This window comes from Budorcas taxicolor, chromosome 16, assembly GCF_023091745.1.
Source record: "Budorcas taxicolor isolate Tak-1 chromosome 16, Takin1.1, whole genome shotgun sequence".
NCBI classification, from domain to species: Eukaryota; Metazoa; Chordata; class Mammalia; order Artiodactyla; family Bovidae; genus Budorcas; species Budorcas taxicolor.
This window is the reverse complement of record NC_068925.1, coordinates 67,943,751-67,969,308: the sequence shown is the minus strand read 5'-3', so window position 1 is coordinate 67,969,308 and position 25,558 is coordinate 67,943,751. Positions and strand designations below refer to the sequence as shown.

The 25,558-nt window shown below is 37.9% G+C and overlaps 1 protein-coding gene across 1 annotated transcript in view; it reads right to left on the bottom strand.

Moving 5' to 3' along the window:
- HMCN1 (hemicentin 1) overlaps nt 1–25,558 on the bottom strand; it is a 537,345-nt gene that overhangs the window by 187,945 nt on the left and 323,842 nt on the right. Inside the window, exons 36-40 of the mRNA XM_052653879.1 lie at nt 19,061–19,184; nt 3,847–3,948; nt 2,840–3,016; nt 2,150–2,301; nt 910–1,033 (exon numbers count right to left, since the gene is read on the bottom strand). Coding sequence (XP_052509839.1) covers nt 910–1,033; nt 2,150–2,301; nt 2,840–3,016; nt 3,847–3,948; nt 19,061–19,184 — 679 coding nt within the window. The remainder of the gene's footprint in view (nt 1–909; nt 1,034–2,149; nt 2,302–2,839; nt 3,017–3,846; nt 3,949–19,060; nt 19,185–25,558) is intronic.

Below are 25,558 nucleotides of genomic sequence, written 5' to 3'. Positions count from 1 at the left end.
CTGGGGTTTTTTAGCTTAATTAGATATGTATGGTATCTATGTTGTCACAAGGGGCCTTTTAATTAAAAAAAATTAAGACTTATTGAGTCAAAGTCAGTTATTTGTGATGACTCTGTTTTTGGCGAATTCAAAAAGGCACATCAATTCACATGGCCTGGAGGTTAAAAAAATAATACATTTTTAAATATTTATTTTAAAAGGAATGAATTCTTTAGAACTGAGGTAGGATCTAGAAGAAAAGGCCTGCATTAAACAGATACTCTTTGAGGGACACAGAAGAAACAAATCCATTATTCCAGGAAGCAAAAATATAATGCAAATGAGACACTAAAAAGAAAAAAAACAAACCTGAAAAAGTCCTAAATGCAAAGGTATACTAAAATGTGAAATGACAAGTGTAATCTATGAATGGAGGCCAATGAGACCGCAATTTCATCTTGGGGGCTTTTTGGTGTGACAGAATCAGACCTTTCCTTTTGTATATTACAGCTGCATCACAGGTAGGAAAAACAACTTGAATTTTGCCTAATTTACATTCAACTTTTGCTTCCCAAATAATCCTTTAATTCATAGACATAGTATTAACTATAAAATATGCTGATTGTACACATAATTAAAAGGTAAGGAAATCTAGGCTTCAAATAGAATTGATCGAGAGCTACTTGAAGAGGAACTTGCTTTAGTGAGAAGATCATATCTTTGTATGCATTTTCATTCTCAGAAGTTCAAAAAGGGAAAATCAGTCAAAGTCAAATATGAGGCAGAAAGGGGGAAACTGATTCTGTTAACCTTATAACTTCACTTCCATTGTTCATAGCTCTCCATTGTCAAAAACACTCAACTATGTCAATGATCTCAGGACTTAAACACAGCTATTTCAGAGCAGAAATAACCATTAAAATGTCTCACCATATACTCTGAGGTCAATGTCCCTTTGTTTCTCCCCGGCAGCATTTATTGCCACACAGGTGTATCGCCCGGTATCACTGATCTGTGCACTGGTCAATGCTAGGATGCGGCCCCCAGACAGAACCTATGAAAGAACAGAACACTAAATAGCCAACATGGCTCCTGAGAAGGGTAGGCATAAACATACTTTTTCAATTATTTTCTGAGTTTAATCAATCAAACATTTGCCTCTAGAAGGATTTCTACCTGGATATTTTAAAGAGAGCAAGCATCATTCAATCTCCTCATTTTCTCCATGGAGGAGAACAGAAAATAGAACCAAAGCTGGCAATAATCACTTGAAAACAACTCTCCACATACATGATCAAGTGAAGATTCAACTTTATCTATGCTTACTACAGAAAGAGAGAAAGCCACCAGGGGAGAACGATGAGAAGTGGGAATAAGAGGAGTTAATCCTCCTCCTAATTTTTCCTTGGGAGAACAATTAAGAAGTTAAAATTAACACTGTAATAGCAGTCAAATTAATTAGTCACACTCATAGCCCTTTTATTCCATTGACATAGCTGTACCTCAAAAATACTGACATTAACTCTGGATAGTCTATGATCCCAAATTCCGCAAGCAAAGGATTTTCAAGAAAAGCTCAAGAAACAGAAGGGTGGAATAACTATGCCTTCTTGAAGGCAAAACAAAATTAAAGTACACTTTAAATGGGATATATGTCTTTTTGTATCTCAAATTTTGAGTCAGTGCAAAGTACTTAAATTTTGTTCTCAGACTCAAATTTCATTTCTCATGATGTTGTCTTTTTCCATTTTTCTTGATATGATGTTTTAGTAGAAGTGACTACACTCTAGATGGTTCTCTGATTCATTATGATTTTCAGAAATTTAAATATAACTTCTACCAGGAAATTCTTGCTTCTGTCATTGATGAACATTTCTTTGTATGGGGTATCTCTTACGGTCATACCAGACAGTGGGAATACAGAAGCAGATGTACCTAAAACAACAGTCAAAATACAGAACTATATATGAGATAAGGGAACTCTTAGACATACTGAGCTTTTAATGAACTGTCTAGAAATCCCAGTTGTGTGTCCATATTTATAGATGTATATATGTACATTTTTGGATAACATTTGTGAATCCTTCTTCTGCCAGTTCCTTTTATGGTTCAGACTTCATGGACTGAATAGTGAGATGGTAGATTTGCCTTAAGAAATGACATGGAGTACCTGTATCCCATTAACGAAACTAGTGACAGGGCTCCCATCTTTCAGCCAGGTCAGACTTGGGGCCGGGATGCCTCTGGCTTCACACTCTAACCTCACCAGGTTATTAACCACCACTGCCACCATGTCATTGCTGCCAAAAATTGACGGGGGCACTGAAAAGGAATAAAAAAGTAAACAAAAGTAAGGCATGCTAACATCACAGAATATTTCATCTCAGAATAATAACAACTATGCGCTCTGTCCATAGTAATGTGTTTTCCATTTTCCTGGAAGTATTTCTTGACTTCCAGGTTGGTGTGTGTATACCTGTTTCCCTCCACTGTATCCACTCTAGTATGTTAACTATGAACTCCTCTTAAAAGCACTATTAGAGGAAAAAACTTGAAAACATTTCCTGAACTTAAGATTCTGATAGACAATACTGACCAACAGGGCTACTGTCATTAGCTGATAAGATAGTTGATGACTATTCTGAACAGTTTAACTAAAGCAAAAAAGTTCAGCAGCATGTGAAAACAGAGCATTTAATAGGAATCAAAAAGGTTAATACTTATCAGTTTTAGAACACTGCATCCTTAAATAAAGATGACAATAACACATTCTGTTAAATATCAACACTAGAATTTTATAGATGCACTTGATCGTCTTGAATGCTTCTTCACCCTGGATCAGTCTAGTAGCGGCACTAACCATGGACCTGCAGACTGTAAAATAACTCGGTTGCTCCAGCTGAGTTGATGGCCACACATTTATATATGCCAGCATCTGTGATCTGCGCACTTTCAATATTGATGATCTGTCCTCTGTTCAGGAAAGTCGCACTACTGGAAACTGATAGTGGATGATTATCTTTGTACCATGTAATAGCTGCAAGGAGAAGAGAAGAGAAGCCCGTCTATTTAAATGTTTCTTTAAAAAATTATCCTTCAATAAAAAATAAATTTAAAAAACTCAATATACACACTGAATTAGAGGTTAACTACAATAGTAACAACTGCTTTATTCTTATGCTTATCACTCTAATCTGTTTAAATATTTAAGGTTGATTTTTAGGAGGAAGGAGGTAAACATTAAAAAATTATGAACAGTCAGGCCAATATAAGTGTCTTGAAGTGAATTTGTAAAAAAATGATATTCTTTACATTTTCTCTAATGTATCACTATTTGTCTGAGAGCAAACTTTTAATCAACTATATTTCTTCTCGTGTACAATATATGCCTCTCATCTACAAAAATTTTGTTTACACTTCTAATCAAAACCAAACACACTATTAGCCTCAAAAATTTTATATTATTATCGATTCATATGAATAACTTACCAGTGATGAGAATCGATACAATAACAGTCTCATCAAATGAATGGTTCATGATCAACTTAGACTAGATTAAAAGTATATTTTCAGCATAAATGTATATAAAATGACATTGTGAGTTTTGTTACCACAGTAAGGACAGTAAGGCAATTATTCACATATCTGTACATTATTTAAATGGGTAAATTATTTCATGGAGCTAAAAGCAATGAAAATTCAAAACTATCACCCACCAAATGATTTCCTAATCAGTGTTTTACATTTGAAATGCATTCTATAATATTTTCTTCATTAGCAATTACTATAGTATCCTTATAAACCGATTTAGCAATTCACAGAAATCTTAAAACGCTGGTAAGTTACAGAGTCTGAAAACAAGCATACCAGGCGTGGGAGTTCCAGCTGCCTTACACTCCAGCTGTACGGGGCTGTTCACCACCACGGTCTCATTCAGCATCTTCCCTGCATCCTCCAGGCTGGGTGGTTCTGCAAGAAGCCCAAAGAGGTAGCTAGCACACAGAAATAGGGTATTAAACTGAAATAGTTTCCTGACTGGGACTTGTCATTTCTTTCTTTTTCCCTTTCTTTCTTTCACTTATATACAATGATATATTTGGAATAAATCTAAGGTACACTATTGAGCGGGGCTTCCCTGGTGGCTCAGATGGTAAAGAATCTGACTGCAAGCCAGAGACCTGGGTTCAATCCCTGCGTTGGGAAGATCCCCTGGAGGAGGGCATGGCAACCCACTCCAGTATTCTTGCCTGGAGAATCCCCATGGGCAGAGGGATACTATTAAGCAGCATTGAAAATAGGATGTAAAAGATCTTACAAGGTTTTTTGGATCATCTATTAATCTAGGCCCATAATTGAAAAGCCTTGGATACATACATTAGCAGAGTAGTAAAACAAAGTTAAGGGAGTATTTTTAATTTCAATAAATCTGATTAGTCTGATGATGAACTGCCTTTACCAAGAAGTAATCTAATGTATTTGAACTCTTCCAGTGAAGAACATCAGTATTTCTCAAAATATCTGACTTAACCTTGTGCTTAGTCACTCAGTCGTGTCCAGCTGTTTGCAACCCCATGGACTGTACCCCACCAGGCTCCTTGGTCCAAGGGGATTCTCCAGGAAAGAATACTGGAGTGGGTTGCCATGCCCTTCTCCAGGGGATCTTCCCAACCCAGGGAATGAACCCAAGTCTCGCGTGTTGCAGGCAGATTCTTTACTCTCTGAGCCACCAGGGAAGCCTGACTACCTGAGAACAGTACTATCTTAAATCATTTCAGAGAAATTAGAATCACTTATCTTTTTTGATAGAAAAGTTACAACAGTTAGTAAAATAAAACAGAAAGCTACATTTTCAACTTTAAATAATCATAGATAATGCTGCTTTAGTTTTAATGTGAGGCATCCCTGGTGGCTCAGAGGTAAAAAATCCGCCTGCAGTGCAGGAGACCATCTGCAATGCAAGAGAAATCGGTTCGATCCCTGGGTTGGGATGATCCTCTGAAGAAACGGCAACCTACTTCAGTATTCTTGCCTGAGAAATCCCATGGATAGAGGAGCCTGGCAGGCTACAGCCCATGGGGTTGCAAGAGTTGGACATGATTTAGTGACTAGACCATGTATTTATAAAGTAGGAACACAAAAAGTTTAAGAGGCTTAGGGTAAAAGTAAAGACAACTTGGAATAGCAAAGCCCTACATCTCCTATCTTAAGGAATGCAGGAGGGATGTGAGGAAAAACAAAATTGCAAGTAAACTGGAGGTTTTCTCTTATTTGGAAAAGATGCTAGGTATATGTTAACTTCGGGGTTTATATAAAAAACATTTTAAAGATTTGATAAATTTAACTTATCCAATGCACCAGAGCCCCTCACCTCCACCCCATATCCAATTAAATAATTGATCCATTAACCTAGCAAAAACAGAAAGGGGAAAGGAGGCAAGGGAATAAGAAAAATGATCAGAACTAAATAAGATGGTAGAAATAAAATCAAATATGTAAATCAAGAACATAAATGTGAATGAGTTAATTTTCTTGGTCAATACAGAAAGAGTTAAGACTATCTGAGGGTTAACATGTGTGTTTTTTTTTTTAATTAAAAAGCACAAGCAAAACAACTGTAAAAATGTTGACAGTAAAGAGCTAGACAGAGATATACCAGAAAAATAAGGGAGATATCAATTTCTGAAAAACTGGTATACAAGGCAAAAATAATGCTTTCTACTGACTGAGCTGTTGTAATTCAGAAAGAATCCACTATAATGATAATGCTTTATGCATTGAATAAAAAAGCAAAATTATAAATAAAAAAGGAGAGAAAATTTGAAAAATCTAAAAGTAGTATATCATAGTATTTCTTAGAAATTAACTACATAGTGAAACACAAAATAAAGTTCTAGAGAATTTGAAAGCTAAAATTACCCAAACATATATATGTTTAAAGCTCAACATTCAGAAAACTAAAATCATAGCATCCAGTCCCATCACTCTATGGCAACTAGATGAGGACACAGTGCAAACAGTGTCTGACTTTATTTTTCTGAGCTCCAAAATCACTGCAGATGGTGACTGCAGCCATGAAATGAAAAGACACTTACTCCTTGGAAGGAAAGTTATGGCCAACCTAGACAGCATATTAAAAAGCAGAGACATTACTTTGCCAACAAAGGTCTGTCTAGTCAAGGCTACAGTTTTTCCAGTGGTCATGTATGGATGTGAGAGTTGGACTATAAAGAAAGCTGAGTGCCGAAGAATTGATGCTTTTGAACTGTGGTGTTGGAGAAGATTCTTGAGAGTCCCTTGGACTACAAGGAGATCCAACCAGTCCATCCTAAAGGAGATCAGTCCTGGGTGTTCATTCGAAGGACCGATGTTGAAGCTGAAACTCCAATACTTTGGCCACTTGATGTGAAGAGCTGACTCATTGGAAAAGACCGTGATGCTGGGAAAGATTTAGGGCAGGAGGAGAAGGGGACGACAGAGGATGAGATGGTGGGATGGCATTACCGACTCAATGGACATGGGTTTGGGTGGACTCCGGGAGTTGGTAATGGACCGGGATGCCTGGCGTGCTGTGGTTCATGGGGTCACAAAGAGTCGGACATGACTGAGTGACTGAACTGAACTAATATATGTTTATACACACACATGTTATTTGTGTATTTATTGTTAACAAAGAATACATATTATTTTCAAATGGCAACAGAATATTTTCAAAACAGATTATATATTAGGTCACAAAAACTCTCAATAAGGTATTTATACCACAATTTAAAAAATCATAGTAAGAAAATCACAGAACTCAGTAGTAAAATTACAAAGTTCTCTACATGGGGAAAAAGCTTATTAAAGAGGAAATCAAGACAAATGTCTATGGGTAGAAAAAATTAATTAGAATGAGACTGATTAAAACTAAAATCTGTGGGCCATCAATAAGCAGTACATTACACAAAGGCAATCTTAAAGTTCTAATTAATATATTAAAAATGAAGAAATGCTAAAAATAAATGTTCTAAGCATTCAACTCAGATTCTAGAAAAAGACCAATAAAATAAACCCAAAGAAATCAGGAATAAAGAAATAATAGAAGTAGAAAACTATACCAAAGCAAACAAACAAGCAAAAGGAATAACAAACAAAGCTGGTTTTTGACAAGTTTAAAATAAAGCCTGTCCTCAAAAACAGATGACCTTATAGATCAGATTTCTAGTTTCTGGGAAGTTGTTCCTGAAGACAAAGTTTAGAGGCTACCTGGCCCTCAAACCTGTAGTTCATTTGTATTTATCTAATCAATGTATTAAATCTTCCTGTTCGAAATGCTTAGATTGTTTCTGTTTTCTGCTGAATTCTGACTCATGATACGGCATTTAAGCAAAAGAAAAAAAAGAAAAAAGACCTCTAAATATGACTATCTGACTTTTACAACTGGAAAGGAAAAATAATTAGTCCATGGCACATTGCTCCAAAATAGTTATTTAAATATTAACTTGAAGCCTGCTGGACTAAAGTGATCATTGACGGCTTTGACAGGCTATGTAACTGCTGCAATAAAACAATATGGTGGGAGTAAGAAATATAACAGCCATGAGGCAGTTTGGCTATTTTTCATTCCACCAGAGAACTTAAAGAGAAAAGATTAGATGTCAGCAAGAATGGCGGAATAAGGACTCACAAAATCCACTCCACCATAAAAAAAAAAGAACATTGGAAAATTATCAAAACCAACTTTCTTACTACCCGGGGAATTAACCAAATGCTTACAATAATTCAAGAAGTGTTTATTCAAGAAAAAGAGCTAAATCCAATTAAGAAGAGTGAGTTTTACAACATTTTATCTCACTCTCTTCCCATCACTCTTTCCTTACCTCAGCAGTAATCTTGAAAACAAACAGCTCTGCAGCCACAGTGAAAAAAAGCACAGTAAATATTGGAGGGCCCCCTCATGCGAAGAGTTGACTCATTGGAAAAGACTTTGATGCTGGGAGGGATTGGGGGCAGGAGGAGAAGGGGACGACAGAGGATGAGATGGCTGGATGGCATCACGGACTCAATGGATGTGAGTCTGAGTGAACTCCGGGAGTTGGTGATGGACAGGGAGGCCTGGCGTGCTGCGATTCATGGGGTCGCAAAGAGTTGGACACGACTGAGAGACTGAACTGAACTGAAGAGCTACCTAAAAGCCCCATTCCTAGAAAACTCACTATTTGACCTGTCAGGCCTTTCTCTGGAAATCTCCACTCCTAGGACTTGTCTTTAACTATCCAGACCCAAAATTTGTTCAGTGAAATCCGTCCCTTTCCCAGAGGCATTTTAAAGTCTATCAAAACAGACTTCACAGAGATTGTCCAGGAAAGTTACCATATTAGTTTCCTTTCCCTTCCATAACAAATTATTTCAAACCTGGTAGTTTAAACAACACAAGTGTATTATTTTAGTTTTGTGGGTCAGAAATCAACATGGCTTCACTGGGTTAAAATCAGAGTTGCAGAAGGACTCATTTCCTTTCTGCTGGGTTCAAAGGAAAACCTGTTTCCTTGCCTGTTCAGAGGATAAAGCGTCTGCCTGCAATGTGGGGGACCTGGGTTTGATCTCTGGTTTAGGAAGATCCCCTGGAGAAGGAAATGGCAACCCATTTCAATAATCTTGCCTGGAGAATCCCATGGACAGAGGAGCCTGGCGGGCTACAGTCCATGGGGTTGCAGAGTCGGACAAGACTGAGCGATTTCACTTCACTTTCTTTTCAACTTTTAGAGAGGACACATATTCCTTGAGTTGTGGACACCTTCCTCCATCTACAAAGCTAGTAATAGGGAAGGTCATAAGACCTCACATCTCATCATTCTGAATTCTGCCTTAATTTTCTACTTTTCATGACGTGTCTGGGTCCATCTAGATAATCCACAATAATCTCCCTACTTTAATGTCCACTGATTGACAACATTAAATTAAATTTTTAAAAAATACTAAAGGAAGTCCTTCAGGCTGCATAAAAAGAGTGACTTTAATACATATAAAGAAGGAAAGAGCACTGGTCGAGGTAACTAATAGTAAAGTCAGTAAAACTGTATATTTTACAGAGAACACTATTTTCTCCTTCCTGATTTAAAAGATGATAACACAAATCAATAATTATAAATATATATTGATAGGCACATGATGAATAAAGATGTAATTTATATGACTATAATAGCACAAAGGAGGGGAAAGGGAAAGGATCTATATAGGAGCAAAGTTTTTATAATACTGAAACTAAATTAGTATTAATCCAAAGTATTAACATTATTAATTAAGATGCTAATTGTAATCCTTAGGGCACCCACTAAAAACTCAAAAATATGGAAAAAGGAGGACTAAAATAAACAAAATGGTACACAAGAAAATATCTATTTCACACAAAAAGGTAGTAATGGAAGAACACAAAAACAACACATACATACATACATATAAATGGTAGACATAAATCCTAGCATCTCAGTAATTACAATAAATGCAAATGTATTAAACACTCTAAGCAAAAGGCAGAAGAGACCAGCAGAATGGATTTAAAAAGCAAAAAAAAAAAAAAAAACAACGACCTAATTATATGTTGTCTACAACTGATCCACTTTAGATTCAAAGACACAAATAGGTTGAAAGTAAAAGGATGGAAAAGATATCATGCAAACAGTAAACAAATAAAAATGGAGAGGCTTTACCAATATTAAAAAAAAAACAAATTTTGAAAGAAAAATTATTAGTAGCAACCAAGTAAGATATTTTTAAATGACACAAAGTATCAATTTATCCCAAATACATGACAATTATAACCACATATTCACAGAACAGTTATTCAGTGGTATCTGACTCTTGGCAATCCCATGAACTGTAGCCCACCAGGTTCCTTTATCCTTGGAATTCTCAAAGAAAGAATACTGGAGTGGATAGCCATTCCTTCTCTAGGGGATCTTCCTGACCCATGGATTGCACCCAGGTCTCCTGCAGAACAGGCAGGTTTTTTTTTTTTTTTTTTACCATTTGGGTCACCAGGGAAGCCCATAAGTGAAAGTGTTAGGCACTCAGCCATGTCTGACCCTTTGTGATCCCATGGACTGTAGCCTGCCAGGCTCCTCTGTCCATGGAATTTTCCAGGCAAAAATCTGCCTGCTGTGCAGGAGACCAGGGTTCAATCCCGGGGTCGGGAAGATCCCCTGGAGAAGGGAATGAATGGCTACCTACTCCAGTATTATTGCCTGGAGAATACCATGGGCAGAGGAGCCTGATGGGCTACAGTCCATGGGGTCGCAAGGAGTCAGAAACAACTGAGTAACTAATGTACACATTCACAAAACAATGGAGTCTCTAGATACATGGAAGAAAAATTTTGCAGAATCTAAGGAAGAAAGACAATTCAACAATAATAGTCAGAGACATCAATATTCCACTTTCAGTAATGGATATAACAATTAGACAAAAATCAACAATAGAAGACTTGAACAACAATATAAATCAAGAGATAGATATAGATAGTATAGTCCACACAAGAAGAGCAAAATCAACATCCTTCTCAAGTGCACATGGAATATTTTTAAGAATAAACCATATATGAGGCTATAAGAGAAGTCTCAGGACATTTAAAAGGATTAAATCATACAAAGTATGTTTTTAAACCACAACAGAATGAAATTATGAATCAATCATAACAGAAGAGTTGGGAAATTCACAAATATGTAGAAATGAAATAACACACTCCTAAATAACATGATTCTCAAAGAAGAAATCATATAAGATGTTACATAATTCCCTGAGATAAATTAAAATAAAAATACAACACACCAAAACTTACGGGATACACATAAAGCAACACTTAAACGTGAAATTCATAGCTGTAAACAACTATATTAAAAACTCAAATCAGTAACCTAACATTCCATCTAAAGAAATCAGAATAATAAAGAGTAAACTAAACCCCAAGCAGGCAGAATACAGGAAATAATAAAGAATAGAGCAAAAATAGACAATAGAAAGAAAGAGAAAACCAACGAAACTAAAATCTGGTTTTTTGAAAGAGCAATAAAAGAGACAAAATTTTAGCCCAACTGACCAAGACAACACAAAAGAGGAGACCAAATTACTCCGATCAGGAAAGAAACAAGGGTCATTGCTACCAACTTTACAGAATTACAATTATACAGTAATATTATAAAGTTTTGTGCCAACAATTAGGTTATAACCTAGATGTAATAGATAATTTCTTAGAAAGATACAAACTACTGACAGAGACTCAAAAAGAAACTGAAAATCTGAATAGACACATAAAAACAAATTGCATTAATAATAATTTTTAAAAAAATCCTTCACATACATACTCTCAAAACTGGAGAATGGCTTTAATAGTGAATTCTGCCAAACATTTAAGGATTAAACTGAGTCCTTCACAAACTCTTTCAAAATAAAGCAGAGAATGAGTGAAACACTTCTTAAATCATTCTAGGAGGTCAGTGTAACATGATAACAGAACCAGACAGACAGAGTCAATAAAAGGACACTATGATCAATATTTCTTATGAAAAGAGACATAAAAATCATCAAAAAAATACTAGTAAGGTGAATCCAGCAACACATAAAACATATTATGCACCATGACTAACAGGAATTTATTCCAGAAGGGCAGGGTTGGCTCAACATATGAAAATCAAGAACTGTATTCAATTCAGTATTATACTAAAGAATTAACTCAAAATGTATTAAAGACTTAAATGTAAGACCTGAAACCACAAACTCCTAGAAGAAAACATAAGAATAAAGTTCCCTGACAGTGTTCTTGGCAATGACTTCTTGGATATGACACCAAAAGCATGAACAATAAATGCAAATATATATATATATATATATGTGTGTGTGTGGTTTGCAAATATTTTCTTCCATTTTGTAAGTTGCTTTTCATTTTTCTGATGGGCTCCTTTACTTTGCAGAAGCTTTTCAGTTTGATGTAATTCCACTTGTTTATTTTGCTTTTATTGTTTGTTATTTTGGTGTCATATCCATATATATAATAAAGAGTGAATAATAAAAATATACAAGAAACTTAGACAACTCAATAGCAAAAAAAAAAAAAAAACAACCACCAACAAATAATAAATAATACAAAATATATAATGGGCAAAGGACCTGAATAGACAGTTTTTCAAAGAAGATATACAAATTGCCAACAGGTACATGAAAAGGAGCTCACCATCACTACTCATCAGGGAAATGTAAATCAAAATCACAGTGACTTATCACCTCACACCCGTTAGGATGGTTATAAAAAATACAAGCAACAACAAGTGTTAGTGAGAATGTGGAAAAAAAGAAATTCGTACACTCTCCATAGGAATGTAAATGGTAATGACCACTAGAAAACAGCATGAACTTTCCTCAAAGACGTTAAAAGTAGAACTACCATATGGTCCAGCAATCCCATATTTGGTTATATATCTGAAGCAACTAAAATCAGTATCTCAAAGATATCTATAACTTCCATGTTCATTGCAGCATTATTTACAAAAGCCAAGACACAGAAACAATCTAAGTGTCCATAGACGAATGGATAATAAAGATGCTGTCTTTCTCTCTCTCTCATTCCCTCTAATTTGTGTGTTTATTATGTGACCTGTCATACATTATATATATATATAGAGAGAGAGAGACAGACAGACAGACAGACGGAATACTTCTCAGTCACAAGAAAGCAGGAAATTCTGTCATTGAAACAACCTGAAAGAAACTATAGGACCTTATGCTGAGTGAAATAAGCCAGACAGAGAAAGATAAATACTATATGATCTCACTTCTATGTGGAATTTAAAAAGAGTTGAACTCGTAGAACCTGAGAATAGAATGGTGGTACCAGGGGCTGGGGAGTGGGGGAAATGGGGAGATACTGGTCAAAAGGTACAACCCTTCATTTATCAAGTTCTGGGAGTCTAATGTACACCATGGTGCCTATTGTACTACTAAATAATGTACTGGTAACACAGCAGATCTGAAATGTTCTCACTACACACACAAAAATAGTAACTGTGTAAAATGGTGGATATGTTAATTTGATTGTAATAATATTTCACAAAGTATACATACATTGAATCATCCCATGGTACACTTAAAATGTAATGAATTTTATTCACCAATTATATCTCGATAAAGCTGGGGAAAAAAAGAATAAAAGACAGAGTGGTACTGTCATAAGAATCACAATTAGGCAATGGAACAGAATTGATTTTAGAGAAATTTAACCCTTACATGTACAATCAAATGACTTCAGAAAGCATGCCAAGCCATTCAGTAGGGGAAAGATTAAGTGAAGTAAGTAAGTGACGTCACTCAGTCATGTCCGACTCTTTGCGACCCCACGGACTGTAGCCTACCAGGCTCCTCTGTCCATGGGATTTTCCAGGCAATAGTACTGGAGTGGATTGCCATTTCCTTCTCCAGCGGATCTTCCCAACCCAGGGATTGAACCCAGGTCTCCCGCATTGTAGACAGACGCTTTACCATCTGAGCCACCAGGGAAGTCCGGGGGGCGGGGGAAAGATTAGCCTTTTCAATAAATGGTGCTCGTTCACTTAACATAAAAACTAAATAAAAATATAAATACTATTATTCCCTTCTAGCACAAAGAGATGGTCTTGGAATTTTGAATTTAGGTGAACACGGCTGTAGAAGAAGAATTAGTAAGGTAATAATATTTTGTGATAACAATAAGATGTCTGCGTACTGTGTACTCTAAGTAGAAGCCTGAACTCTATTCGACTTACTGGTTTTCTTTCTTCTAAAAGCTCCAGGCATGTATCGTGCCAAAATCAAAATACCTTCATCTGAACGTATTGTGGGTCTAAATTTTGCCTATTACTTTAATCATTCAGAGACATTAGTGCATTTTTTTCAAATCATGGCAAAATTTGAATTAATACATAACTGATCAAAAGTGCCTTGGAGACTCCCTAACCAAGAAAATTATCATACAATGAATAATAAATTCACCAATACCAAGAAAACAGCATAGTAGCGCCCTGAACTAAAGTTATCCTTTAAAAGAGAAAAGTTCTCTACAATATTCTCAAGTCTCCTCTAGGCCACAAGTGAGCTATTACACAAAATACAAAAACGATATAGAAAAAAAAAATTTAAGTGGGTGTTAGCATATTTTAGCCAAGCAAATAGATCCAAATAATAAAATTAAGGGTGCTCTACTAATGTTTTAGCCAGACAAGTAATACAGACACAAAACAGTTCCTGGCCAGCAGGAAAGACAGCAGGACATTAGATATATTTGTTAAAATGTTGGTGTAGTGAGCAGGGCCAGAGGCCAAATACGTGTTTGGCCAAAACAGTCATCAAGCTGCTATTTACAGATGATGACCAGGAACCAGACACCAGGCTATATTTTTCATGTCTAGTCTTGCATTGATTCCTCAGAACAACTTCCCTGATTGTGGTATTATCTTCATCCTTTCCATTTTACAGATGAGAAAACCAAGCTTTTTTAAAGTTCGCATCTAAGCCCACTGTCCTCCAGATAATACTTGGAGTGTAGAAGCCCCAGTTCAAAGCTTTTCACCACAATAGTCTACTTCTGGGTGCTTCACCTTGGTTGATTTTGGCTAAGAAAATAATTACGTGCAGATGAATGCTTGAGCCATTAGACCCCAAAGAATCGTTTGTTTGTGGAAACACCTGTCTCGCTTGGCAAGTATCTGAGGTTTAAATATAATTTCATAGTTTGGTCTAGAGAATTAGAACTTCCAGAATTATGAAACTTTGATCATCAAAAGGACCACCTACTGAGAGCCTCTGCCGTCTATAATAGAACTTCCCCTGGAAAACCCAGGGGATCGTAAGAATGCTCCCCTTCTCGTGATCATGACTTCATTTCCAGTCCAGGAGACCACGCACCCTTACTCCACCTTTTGGAAACACTTTTTTCCATGTTTGAGAAAAATGGATGCATCTACACTCCTTTTTTATAGAAAAGCAAAATAATAAGCAATTTGAAAGCTGAGTTTCTTAGGATTGAATACTTTTGGATGACAATTGTATGGATAGAAAAGACTCGCTTGCTGAGTGTGTTACTCCTGGGATTAAAACAAATCCTAATTTTAAAAACAGCTATAGGATTGGTTAAACAATAAAAGAAATAATTAAATGACAGTTGCTTGACTATAGATTTTTCAATGTCCCTCTTAATACATAGCACCAGACTTAGATATAATACTTTGGAAGCACTGAGAAAGCAAGAGTATAAAAAGGCTACTGCAAACTTCTATTACTGACTTCTTAGCTTTATTACAAAATTGAATTATCAAATTAATAATTAGACAGCATCATTAATATCTCAAGTAATTCAATGTGTGGTATCTTTAAGCCACTTTCTCCCTATTCTTATGCAATTTTTTTGCCTCAGATTAATTTGTCATTTTTAACCTCTGAGGTCTTTGTGAAATCCATCAACTAATCCCTTACAAATTCCTACATCTTTTTGAACATCCCCAATTCTCCCTGAAATTATGAATATAAATATGAAAGAGGACAGGTCAAGTCTGGAACCATCTCCCTCCAATGTGACATAGCCATCATGAAGGCCGAGATGATACATCACTTTCTGTTCATATTCCTGTCACATGTCATGTTAACTACTTCCTCCAGGTTGATCACGATCAATATTAGATTAGAAGTTCACTTCATCATTTATTCTTCCTTCAGGCTGATGAAATGTTATCCAGACAAGTCAAGATCCTATTAGGGGAAACATTTTCAGCTAGTAATATATCTTACTTCTATTCTATGGTAATTCATATCAAGAAGACTTTTATATTTTCTGACTAGTCTGGTAGTTTTTAAAAAATCCTTACAATCACCAACCTTGTGTTTCTCTCTTTTTTCACACTAACCCAGATATCCTCCAGCCTCCTCCTTGTCTCTGATGATTTTCCACTTGTGTACTCTAATTGAATCTCTTCAGTTCAGTTCAGTTCAGTTCAGTTGCTCAGTTGTGTCTGATTCTTTGTGACCCCATGAATGGTGGCATGCCAGGCCTCCCGGTCCATCACTAACTCCTGGAGTTCACTCAGACTCCGTCCATCGAGTCAGTGATGCCATCCAACCATCTCATCCTCGGTCGTCCCCTTCTCCTCCTGCCCCCAATCCCTCCCAGCATCAGAGTCTTTTCCAATGAGTCAATGTAGGGAACAAGGTATAAAGAAGGTTGAGAAGTGCTTGCAAACGAGACTCTCAACCAGGACTGAACATTCTTGCAAACGAGATGTTCTGCCCAGTGTAGGGAACTAGGTATAAGGAAGGTTGAGAAGTGCTTGCAAATGAGACTCTCAACCAGGGCTGAACATTCTTGCAAACGAGATGTTCAGCTAAGAATCCTGTTTGTTCCCATGGGAAAAGAACATTTCTTACACACAAGGATGTTTCTCTGATTCCTCAAAAGGAACAGACCCAGGGACAAAATGGATTCTAAGCTGATAAGGAAGTTCCCCAAAACAAAGTCTTAGCTGCAGTAAATAAGTCAAGGTAAAGGTTATCTCGCCCTGCACCTGCGCACTGTATAGTCTCTGAATCATAGTGCTTGGCAGCTTGCCCTGTAGGTTGTTGTGCAAGGGATATAAAATAAAGCAGCTGTAAGAAGCAAGTGTTAAAATATAAAGATTCAAACCACTCTGCAGTGTTGGTGTTTCATTCCGTCGCCAGCAAGTCAACTCTTCGCATGAGGTGGCCAAAGTACTGGAGTTTCAGCTTCAGCATCATTCCCTCCAAAGAAATCCCAGGGTTGATCTACTTCAGAATGGACTGGTTGGATCTCCTTGCAGTCCAAGGGACTCTCAAGAGTCTTCTCCAAAACCACAGTTCAAAAGCATCAATTCTTTGGCGCTCAGCCTTCTTCACAGTCCAACTCTCACATCCATACATGACCACAGGAAAAACCATAGCCTTGACTAGACGGACCTTAGTCGGCAAAGTAATGTCCCTGCTTTTGAATATGCTATCTAGGTTGGTCATAACTTTTCTTCCAAGGAGTAAGCGTCTTTTAATTTCATGGCTGCAGTCACCTGCTAACATATATTTTGTTACCATAGTTAGACAGTATGTTGATAGACTTGTGCTTTCTCAGATATTGGATCTGCTGTTTTCTTTTCTGTTGCCCTGTGTTTGATGGGATACTCGAGTTCTTTCACGGACTCTAGTCTTCAGTCAGTCTTGACTACACTAGCAAGTCTCTAGACCAGTCTTTACAGTCTGGGCCATTGTTTCTCCACGTAAAGGCTCAGATTACTTGCATGAGAGATGCTGTTTCATGAGATGTGGGAAAGTGTCCACAAAGATGAATTTCTAAAAAGCAATACATATGATTTTTATGAATACAAGTCTGGGAGCCCCAAATACTGAGGTCTGGTTCTTCCCAGTTCTGGGGACATGCTCTCTTCTTCACTACAGAGTCTTCATTTAAGTAATTTAAAGAAGTCTAGAGAACAAATAACTTCTCTTTTCTGGACAGCTGCTAAAAGAGTAGAAGTGGGAGATTATTATATCTAAAACCTTTAAACCTCAAAAGCACTCTTCAAGTCAGATACTCAGAGAGATTAAATAAGTGGCTTGCTCAAAGTTATACAAATCATGGTGAACAAAGAATTTAAACCAAAGTTGGCATCAGTCCAGTGCCTGAGATGATGGCAACATATCATGCTATCCTACTCAACTGCTGCCTCTTAGCCAGCAATGGGAGACCAGATTAGGATTGAAGCTATTGGAAAGGAGAAGATAAATAATCTGTACAAAAAGGAGACAAGGAGACTCAGGGCAGTTAAATGGGGAAGGAGACCAGGCCCACCGCCAGCACACTCTTAGATGGAAGCTGAGGTCTGAGTAAATGCTGGAGACAGCTGGCAAAGAGCACTGGAAACATACAGAAGGCCTCACAAGGAATGAGGTAAATTCAAGGCAACTTAAGGAAGAGCACAGTCAATCTGTCCCCTAACCCCTAAGTGTGGTGAGACAATTCCAAGATGGTTACAGTCAGATATTGATCATTCAGCTAATTATTCAATGAAAAACTAAAGGTCCTCTAAGAAATATGGTTTGTGTATATGACATAAGGCAGATGTTCATATCTGAAAAACGGGGGAAAGAATAAAGTGGGTTTATTGGAAACATTTTGAGAATTGATCATTTCAATTTTTTAACTGGGTGATTTAATGAAAAGAAAACATGTAAAGAAACAGATTAGAAGAATTCAATGTTCACACAAAATTTTTTCATTCACTTATTATTTACTCTTTCACTTGTCAAACATTTATTGACTTCCTACTATAGACCTGGAGTTAAGCTAAATGCTGGGGTGTTATTTCAGGTTAACACCACTCAGTAAATATGGGGTGAATATATGAATGAATGGATGGAATGAATGAATAAAAGGCTTAACAAGTAATCACATGAATTAGAGAAAATGAATGAAGTGTACAAGGAGATCTTTGCTAGCTCTCTGTAAATATCCTTGGCTGAATTACGAAAGTCCAAACGTTCAATTCTTGGTCCTTTCTGATGAACCTCTACAGATCTGAAGTCTCACAAGGACAGTCAGGGAGTCTTTCAAGTTTACTGCGAAGCTGCACTATTCATGAGGCATTCCATGGCCACTCAGACTTTTTGTTAAAGTACACGAGGGAAGATCCTCAGTCAAAGAAAGCTTCTACTCACTTCTAGCTTCAAAAAATTAATCTTTTAGGCAGGCAAGATAATCATAGACAGTGCAAAGGAAAAAACCTGCAACTTCTGGTTTTTCAACCAAAGTTATCCGTACAAAGCTATCAGCTGACAGAATTCAAACAATTAGAACACAAGGTAGTGTGTTTGTTTATGAGCTCTAGCATGTCTATTTGAGAACATGAAAACTGAAGATGTTCAATATGAGTAATGGCCATAATGTAAACTATATACTTTTCTCATACAGACTAAAATAAACACTCATTTCTTTTACATTACAATTCAATAAAAATGGGCCCAATATGTTTTTTTAAAAAGACCCTAGAAATACTCTTCTGTTAAGACATGGAGGTGCCATTACCATGTACATGCAGTTGAATGAGCTGCTGTGTTTCTCCAGCTGCATTGGTGGCCACACACGTGTATCTGCCAGCATCTTCCATCAGAGCTTTGGCAATTTGTAGAAGTCGACCAGAAGACTGTATCTAATTGGGATCAGAAAGTATGGCAGCATTCTGTACTTTATATGTGGACGTGAAAATATTTGCTAAAGAGACAAACTCATTTAAGTTTATAATATCTAATTATATTTTTATGCTGCTATCTTAATTACCTTTTGACAAATTAGAGCCAGATCACCGCATCATGCACAAGAAAACAGACTATTTTGATTGAAAAGCTTTTCTTACACCTTGGAAAACACAAAGTTACCTAAGGCCAGCCTGCTGGTATAGTCATAAAAGTCCACTGAATAAAAAGGCATTCACACTGCAACTATGAGGTATGTGATGAAAATGTAGCTATTTGGAAAAAAAACATGGTTATATTTATACAACGCTTCATAAATAGTTTTAAAACAACAATCTTTTTTGATTAAATGGTCACAGGGGCCAGAAAAACAATAAAAGTTATAAAATATGAGTAATGGAAATGCAGATAAATTTCCTCCTGTCTGGTTTTCCTTATTTCCCTCTTAAGCACATAACAACCAGCCTCTACCATTTTAGAACTAGTGATTCTGTGGTTATACTTTGAAACTGATTATTCAGGGGTTAGCAGTAACTTCCTTTTTAAAGATTTCTTTTGACATGGACCATTTTTAAAGTCTTTATTAAATTTGTTACAAGATTGCCTCTGCTTTATGTTTTGGTTTTTTCAGCCGCGAGGCATGTGGGATCATAGCTCCCTAACTAGAGACTGAACCCCCTGCATTGGAAAGCAAAGTCCCAAGCACTGGACCACCAGGGAAGTCCCATTAGTAACTTCTAATCACAGCACCCAGCAGCCTAGGCAGTGAGCTCATACTACAGCATTTGGCACTGTGGGCTTCCTACTCCTCAATCACTCTGCTCTCTGGTAGCTGAAGAGACAGTACTCCCTCAGTTCTCACTCTGACTTTCTTAGTAGATTACAGAACCTGTTTCCTCCTCCTGTCCCATAAACAGGGAACTTGGCTTTCTGATAGTTTCCATCCAAACCCATGTCTTTGATGAAGAATCCTGTGCAGGCTCCTAAATTTACAGCACTGGCCTCAACTTCTCTCCTGAGCTTCCAACTGTCTGCTGGACAAGTTAGCATGTGAAATGTAACACATCCAAAACAAAGCTTACAACTGTTTTCCCCGTATTTCTGAACCTAATTCTCAGGTCATGTTTCCAGTCTTGTTAAATGGCACAGGTCCTCTGGGTTTCAGAGGCTGCTTTGACTCTCCTAGTAATTAGGCAATGCTATGTTTCTCAGATCCCTTGTCTCCATTCTCACAGCCACTGTGGGATTATAATAGCTCCTTAATTTATATTCCAGTGTCTCCAGCCTCCCAAACTGTTAATCTGCCTTGCATACTGTTGCCAGAATAATTTGTCTAAAATGCAAATTTGATCCTTTTACCAGTCCCCCTTCAAAGCTCATGCATGGCTCACCACTTTGCCCAGAATGAAACTGGAGCTCAGCAAAGTCTTCCAGGCTCACCACATTCTGACCCCAGATGACCTCTCCATACACTGCCATGGACACTCCCACTTAACTTCTTCTCCAGCCATACTGTACTAAACATGGCAAGCCGCACATTCACATACTTATATTCACTTCTGGACTTTCACATGTGGCGTTTAAAAAGTGCCATAATTTCTTACGACTCTGTGTTACATCAGTTTTCTCTCCTGTTTCTTCTCACTTTATGCTGCCCTTGAATTGTCATCCCTGTCCATGAGTTTCAAAAGTCATAAAGCATCAATATCTCCAGCTATACTTTGAGCTCCAAGACCATATATTCAATGGTTTCCCTAGCATCTCAACTTATTTATTTCAAGATCTTCTTAACTCTGAAAAGTCTAAAACTCAATAGTTTTTCCCCCTCAAACTTGTCTGCCTCCAAAATCTTTCTCACTGGATGGCATCACTATCTATGCACTTCTGTATACTAGATTCCTACTAGTTTTTCTTGATATTCCCCACTCCCTCACCTTTTATCAACAATGTATAATCAAGCCCTAATGATTTAACCAGTAAATAACTGTCAAATATATCCATGTATCTTCACCTCTGTGGCCAGTATATGAGTCCAAATTTCTATCTTTTCTCTCCTAGACAAAAACAAATAAGTTCAACTGATTTCCACATATCTACTCTTGACTCCTTAAATTCTTTCATCAAAGAGGCCTAGGTAACTCCTGAAAATGTAAGCCTGCTCATGTCATTTTTCTCTGCAGTTCAGTTCAGTTCAGTCGCTCAGCTGTGTCCGACTCTTTGTGACTTCATGAATTGCAGCACGCCAGGCCTCCCTGTCCATCACCAACTCGCGGCGTTCACTCAAACTCATATCCATCAAGTCAGTGATGCCTTCCAGCCATCTCATCCTCTGTCATCCCCTTCTCCTCCTGCCCCCAATCCCTCCCAGCATCAGAGTCTTTTCCAATGACTTCAACTCTTCATATGAGGTGGCCAAAGTACTGGAGTTTCAGCTATAGCATCATTCCTTCCAAAGAACAGCCAGGACTGATCTCCTTTAGAATGGACTGGTTGGATCTCCTTGCAGTCCAAGGGACTCTCAAGAGTCTTCTCCAATACCACAGTTCAAAAGATCAATTCTACGGGGCTCAGCTTTCTTCACAATCCAACTCTCACGTCCATACATGACTACTGGAAAAACCATAGCCTTGACTAGACAGACCTGTGTTGGCAAAGTAATGTCTCTGCTCTTCAATATGCTATCTAGGTTGGTCATAACTTTCCTTCCAAGGAGTAAGTGTCTTTTAATTTCATGGCTGCAATCATCATCTGCAGTGATTTTGGAGCCCAGAAAATAAAGGCAGCCACTGTTTCCACTGTTTCCCCATCTATTTCCCATGAAGTGATGGGACCAGATGCCATGATCTTCATTTTCTAAATGTTGAACTTTAAGCCAACTTTTTCACTCTCCTCTTTCACTTTCATCAAGAGGCTTTTTAGTACCTCTTCACTTTCTGCCATAAGGGTGGTGTCATCTGCATATCTGAGGTGACTGATATTTCTCCCAGCAATCCTGAAGATTGTGCTTCTTTTAGCCCAGCATTTCTCATGATGTACTCTGCATATAAGTTAAATAAGCAGGGTGACAATATACAGCCTTGATGTACTCCTTTTCCTATTTGGAACCAGTCTGTTGTTTCATGTCCAGTTCTAACTGTTGCTTCCTGACCTGCATACAGGTTTCTCAAGAGGCAGGTCAGGTGGTCTGATATTCCCATATCCTTCAGAATTTTCCACAGTTTATTGTGATCCACACAGTCAAACGCTTTGCATAGTCAATAAAGCAGAAATAGATATTTTTCTGGAATTCTCTTGCTTTTTCCATGATCCAGAGGATGTTGGCAATTTGATCTCTGGTTCCTCTGCCTTTTCGAAAACCAGTTTGAACATCAGGAAGTTCACGGTTCACGTATTGCTGAAGCCTGGCTTGGAGAATTTTGAGCATTACTTTACTAGCATGTGAGATGAGTGCAACTGTGCGGTAGTTTGAGCATTCTTTGGCATTGCCTTTCTTTGGGATTGGAATGAAAACTGACCTTTTCCAGTCCTGTGGCCACTGCTGAGTTTTCCAAATTGCTGGCATACTGAATGCAGCACTTTCATAGCATCCTCTTTCAGGATTTGAAATAGCTCAACTGGAATTCCATCACCTCCACTAGCTTTGTTCGTAGTGATGTTTCCAAAGGCCACTTGACTTCACATTCCAGGATGTCTGGCTCTAGGTGAATGATCACACCATCATTATTATCTTGGTCATTAAGATCTTTTTTGTACAGTTCTGTGTATTCTTGCCACCTCTTCTTAATATCTTCTGCTTCTGTTAGGTCCATACCATTTCTGTCCTTTATCGAGCCCATCTTTGCATGAAATGTTCCCTTGGTATCTCTAATTTCCTTGAAGAGATCTCTAGTCTTTCCCATTCTGTTCTTTTCCTCTATTTCTTTGCAATGATCGCTGAGGAACGCTTTCTTATCTCTCCTCGCTATTCTTTGGAACTCTGTATTCAGACGCTTATAGCTTTCCTTTTCTTCTTTGCTTTTCGCTTCTCTTCTTTTCACAGCTATTTGTAAGGCCTCCTCAGACAGCCATTTTGCTTTTTTGCATTTCTTTTCCATGGGGATCGTCTTGATCCCTGTCTCCTGTACAATGTCACGAACCTCCATCCATAATTCATCAGGCACTCTATCAGATCTAGTCCCTTAAATCTATTTCTCACTTCCACTGTATAATCATAAGGGGTTTGATTTGGGTCATACCTGAATGGTATAGTGGTTTTCCCTGCTGCTGCTGCTAAGTCACTTCATTCGTGTCTGACTCTGTGCGACCCCAAAGATGGCAGCCCACCAGGCTCCACAATCCCTGGGATTCTCCAGGCAAGAATACTGGAGTGGGTTGCCATCTCCTTCTCCAAGTGGTTTTCCCTACTTTCTTCAATTTAAGTCTGATTTTGGCAATAAGGAGTTCATGATCTGAGCCACAGTCAGCTTCTGGTCTTATTTTTGCTGACTGTATAGAGCTTCTCCATCTTTGGCTGCAAAGAATATAACCAATCTGATTTCGGCATTGACCATGTGGTGATGTCCACGTGTAGAGTCTTCTCTTGTGTTGTTGGATGGTGTTTGCTATGACCAGTGCATTCTCTTGGCAAAACTCTATTAGTCTTTGCCCTGCTTTATTCCATATTCCAAGGCCAAATTTGCCTGTTACTCCAGGTGTTTCTTGACTTTCTACTTTTGCATTCCAGTCCCCTATAATGAAAAGGACATCTTTTTTGGGCGTTAGTTCTAAAAGGTCTTGTAGGTCTTCACAGAACCATTCAACTTCAGCTTCTTCAGCATTACTGGTTGGGGCATAGACTTGGATTACTGTGATACTGAACGGTTTGCTTTGGAAACGAAGAGAGACCATTCTGTCGTTTTTGAGATTGCATTCAAGTACTATAATTTGGACTCTTTTGTTGACCATGATGGCTACTCCATTTCTTCTAAGGGATTCCTGCCCGCAGTAGTAGATACAATGGTCATCTGAGTTAAATTCACCCATTCCAGTCCATTTTAGTTCGCTGATTCCTAGAATGTCGACATTCACTCTTGCCATCTCCTGTTTGACCACTTCCAGTTTGCCTTGATTCATGGACCTAACATTCCAGGCTCCTATGCAATATTGCTCTTTCCCTGGTAAGAGCTACCAATATTTCCCTGGTAGCTCAGACGGTAAAGTGTCTGCCTACAATGTGGGAGACCCAGGTTCAATCCCTGGGTCAGGAAGATCTCTTGGAGAAGGGAATGGCAACCCACTCCAGTATTCTTGTCTCCCCAACCCCCTCCACCCAAAAGCGGGGCTCAAAGAAACATTTTTCTCTTAAAACTGTTCAAAAATCTCCCATTGCTTTAAAGTGAAAATAAAGACATTAATGGTACTCAAATACTTTCCACCCATCCTCTGATCTTCTCTAATATCATTTCTCCCTTGCTCTTACTTCCCTAAGCCAAGGGCTTGCTTTCACGTTCTCAAGAGGTGTCATACTGCCCTTTGTTTGCCCACGAATAACTTCTCTGAAAGATTCTACTCAGCTCTCTTCTATTAATTTTTCCATTTAACTCCGTATGTTCTTCAGATCTCTGCTTACAGACTTTCTTCATAAATCACCCTCATGCTTTTGGAAGAGGTCGTTGAGAGGATGTGACCGCCTGCATGACCTGTGAGCTGGACTCAAGCACTTGGAGGCTCCTGAACTTCTCCTCATGTTTGGAATGTGCATTCCATCCGCCTCCCCAGTGCTAGACACTGCCCAAGGATATAGCCTTGAGACAGTAGTGTGCTGTTGAGACCATCTGAACGGATATGCGACTAAACCTAGTTAGGGCCTCTATATAAACTTTAAGATTTGGTAGGCAGATGAGGAGATGTACTCATCTTACAGACATTCAAGACAAGCCTGGAAAGTAAGTTCCCTTGCTTATTAAATCTGCCGCTACCAATCTGGAATGCTGTGACTCTTTCTGAGCTCTCTCTCTTCCCTCTGAATAGGGGGTGGTTTCAGATTACACCCGGGAAGCTCCAGGGGTTGCAAACCACACATGCTCAAAGGCAGCATTTCTTATTATCTGTTCTTAAACCTCTCTAAACTCTCTCTTAAAATTACTCATCCCTGTCTCCAATTATATTTTTGTATGATTATATGACATATATCTGTCTCACAGGTAAGCAGTTGTTTACCTGCACTATGTTAGAAGGATATATATTAAATCTTTTATAGCACAAAATGTGTGAGATTAATTCCACTAGATTTGGAATAGGAATAATAAATGAACAGATACCATCGCTTCTGCCAGGAAAAGAACTTTGCATA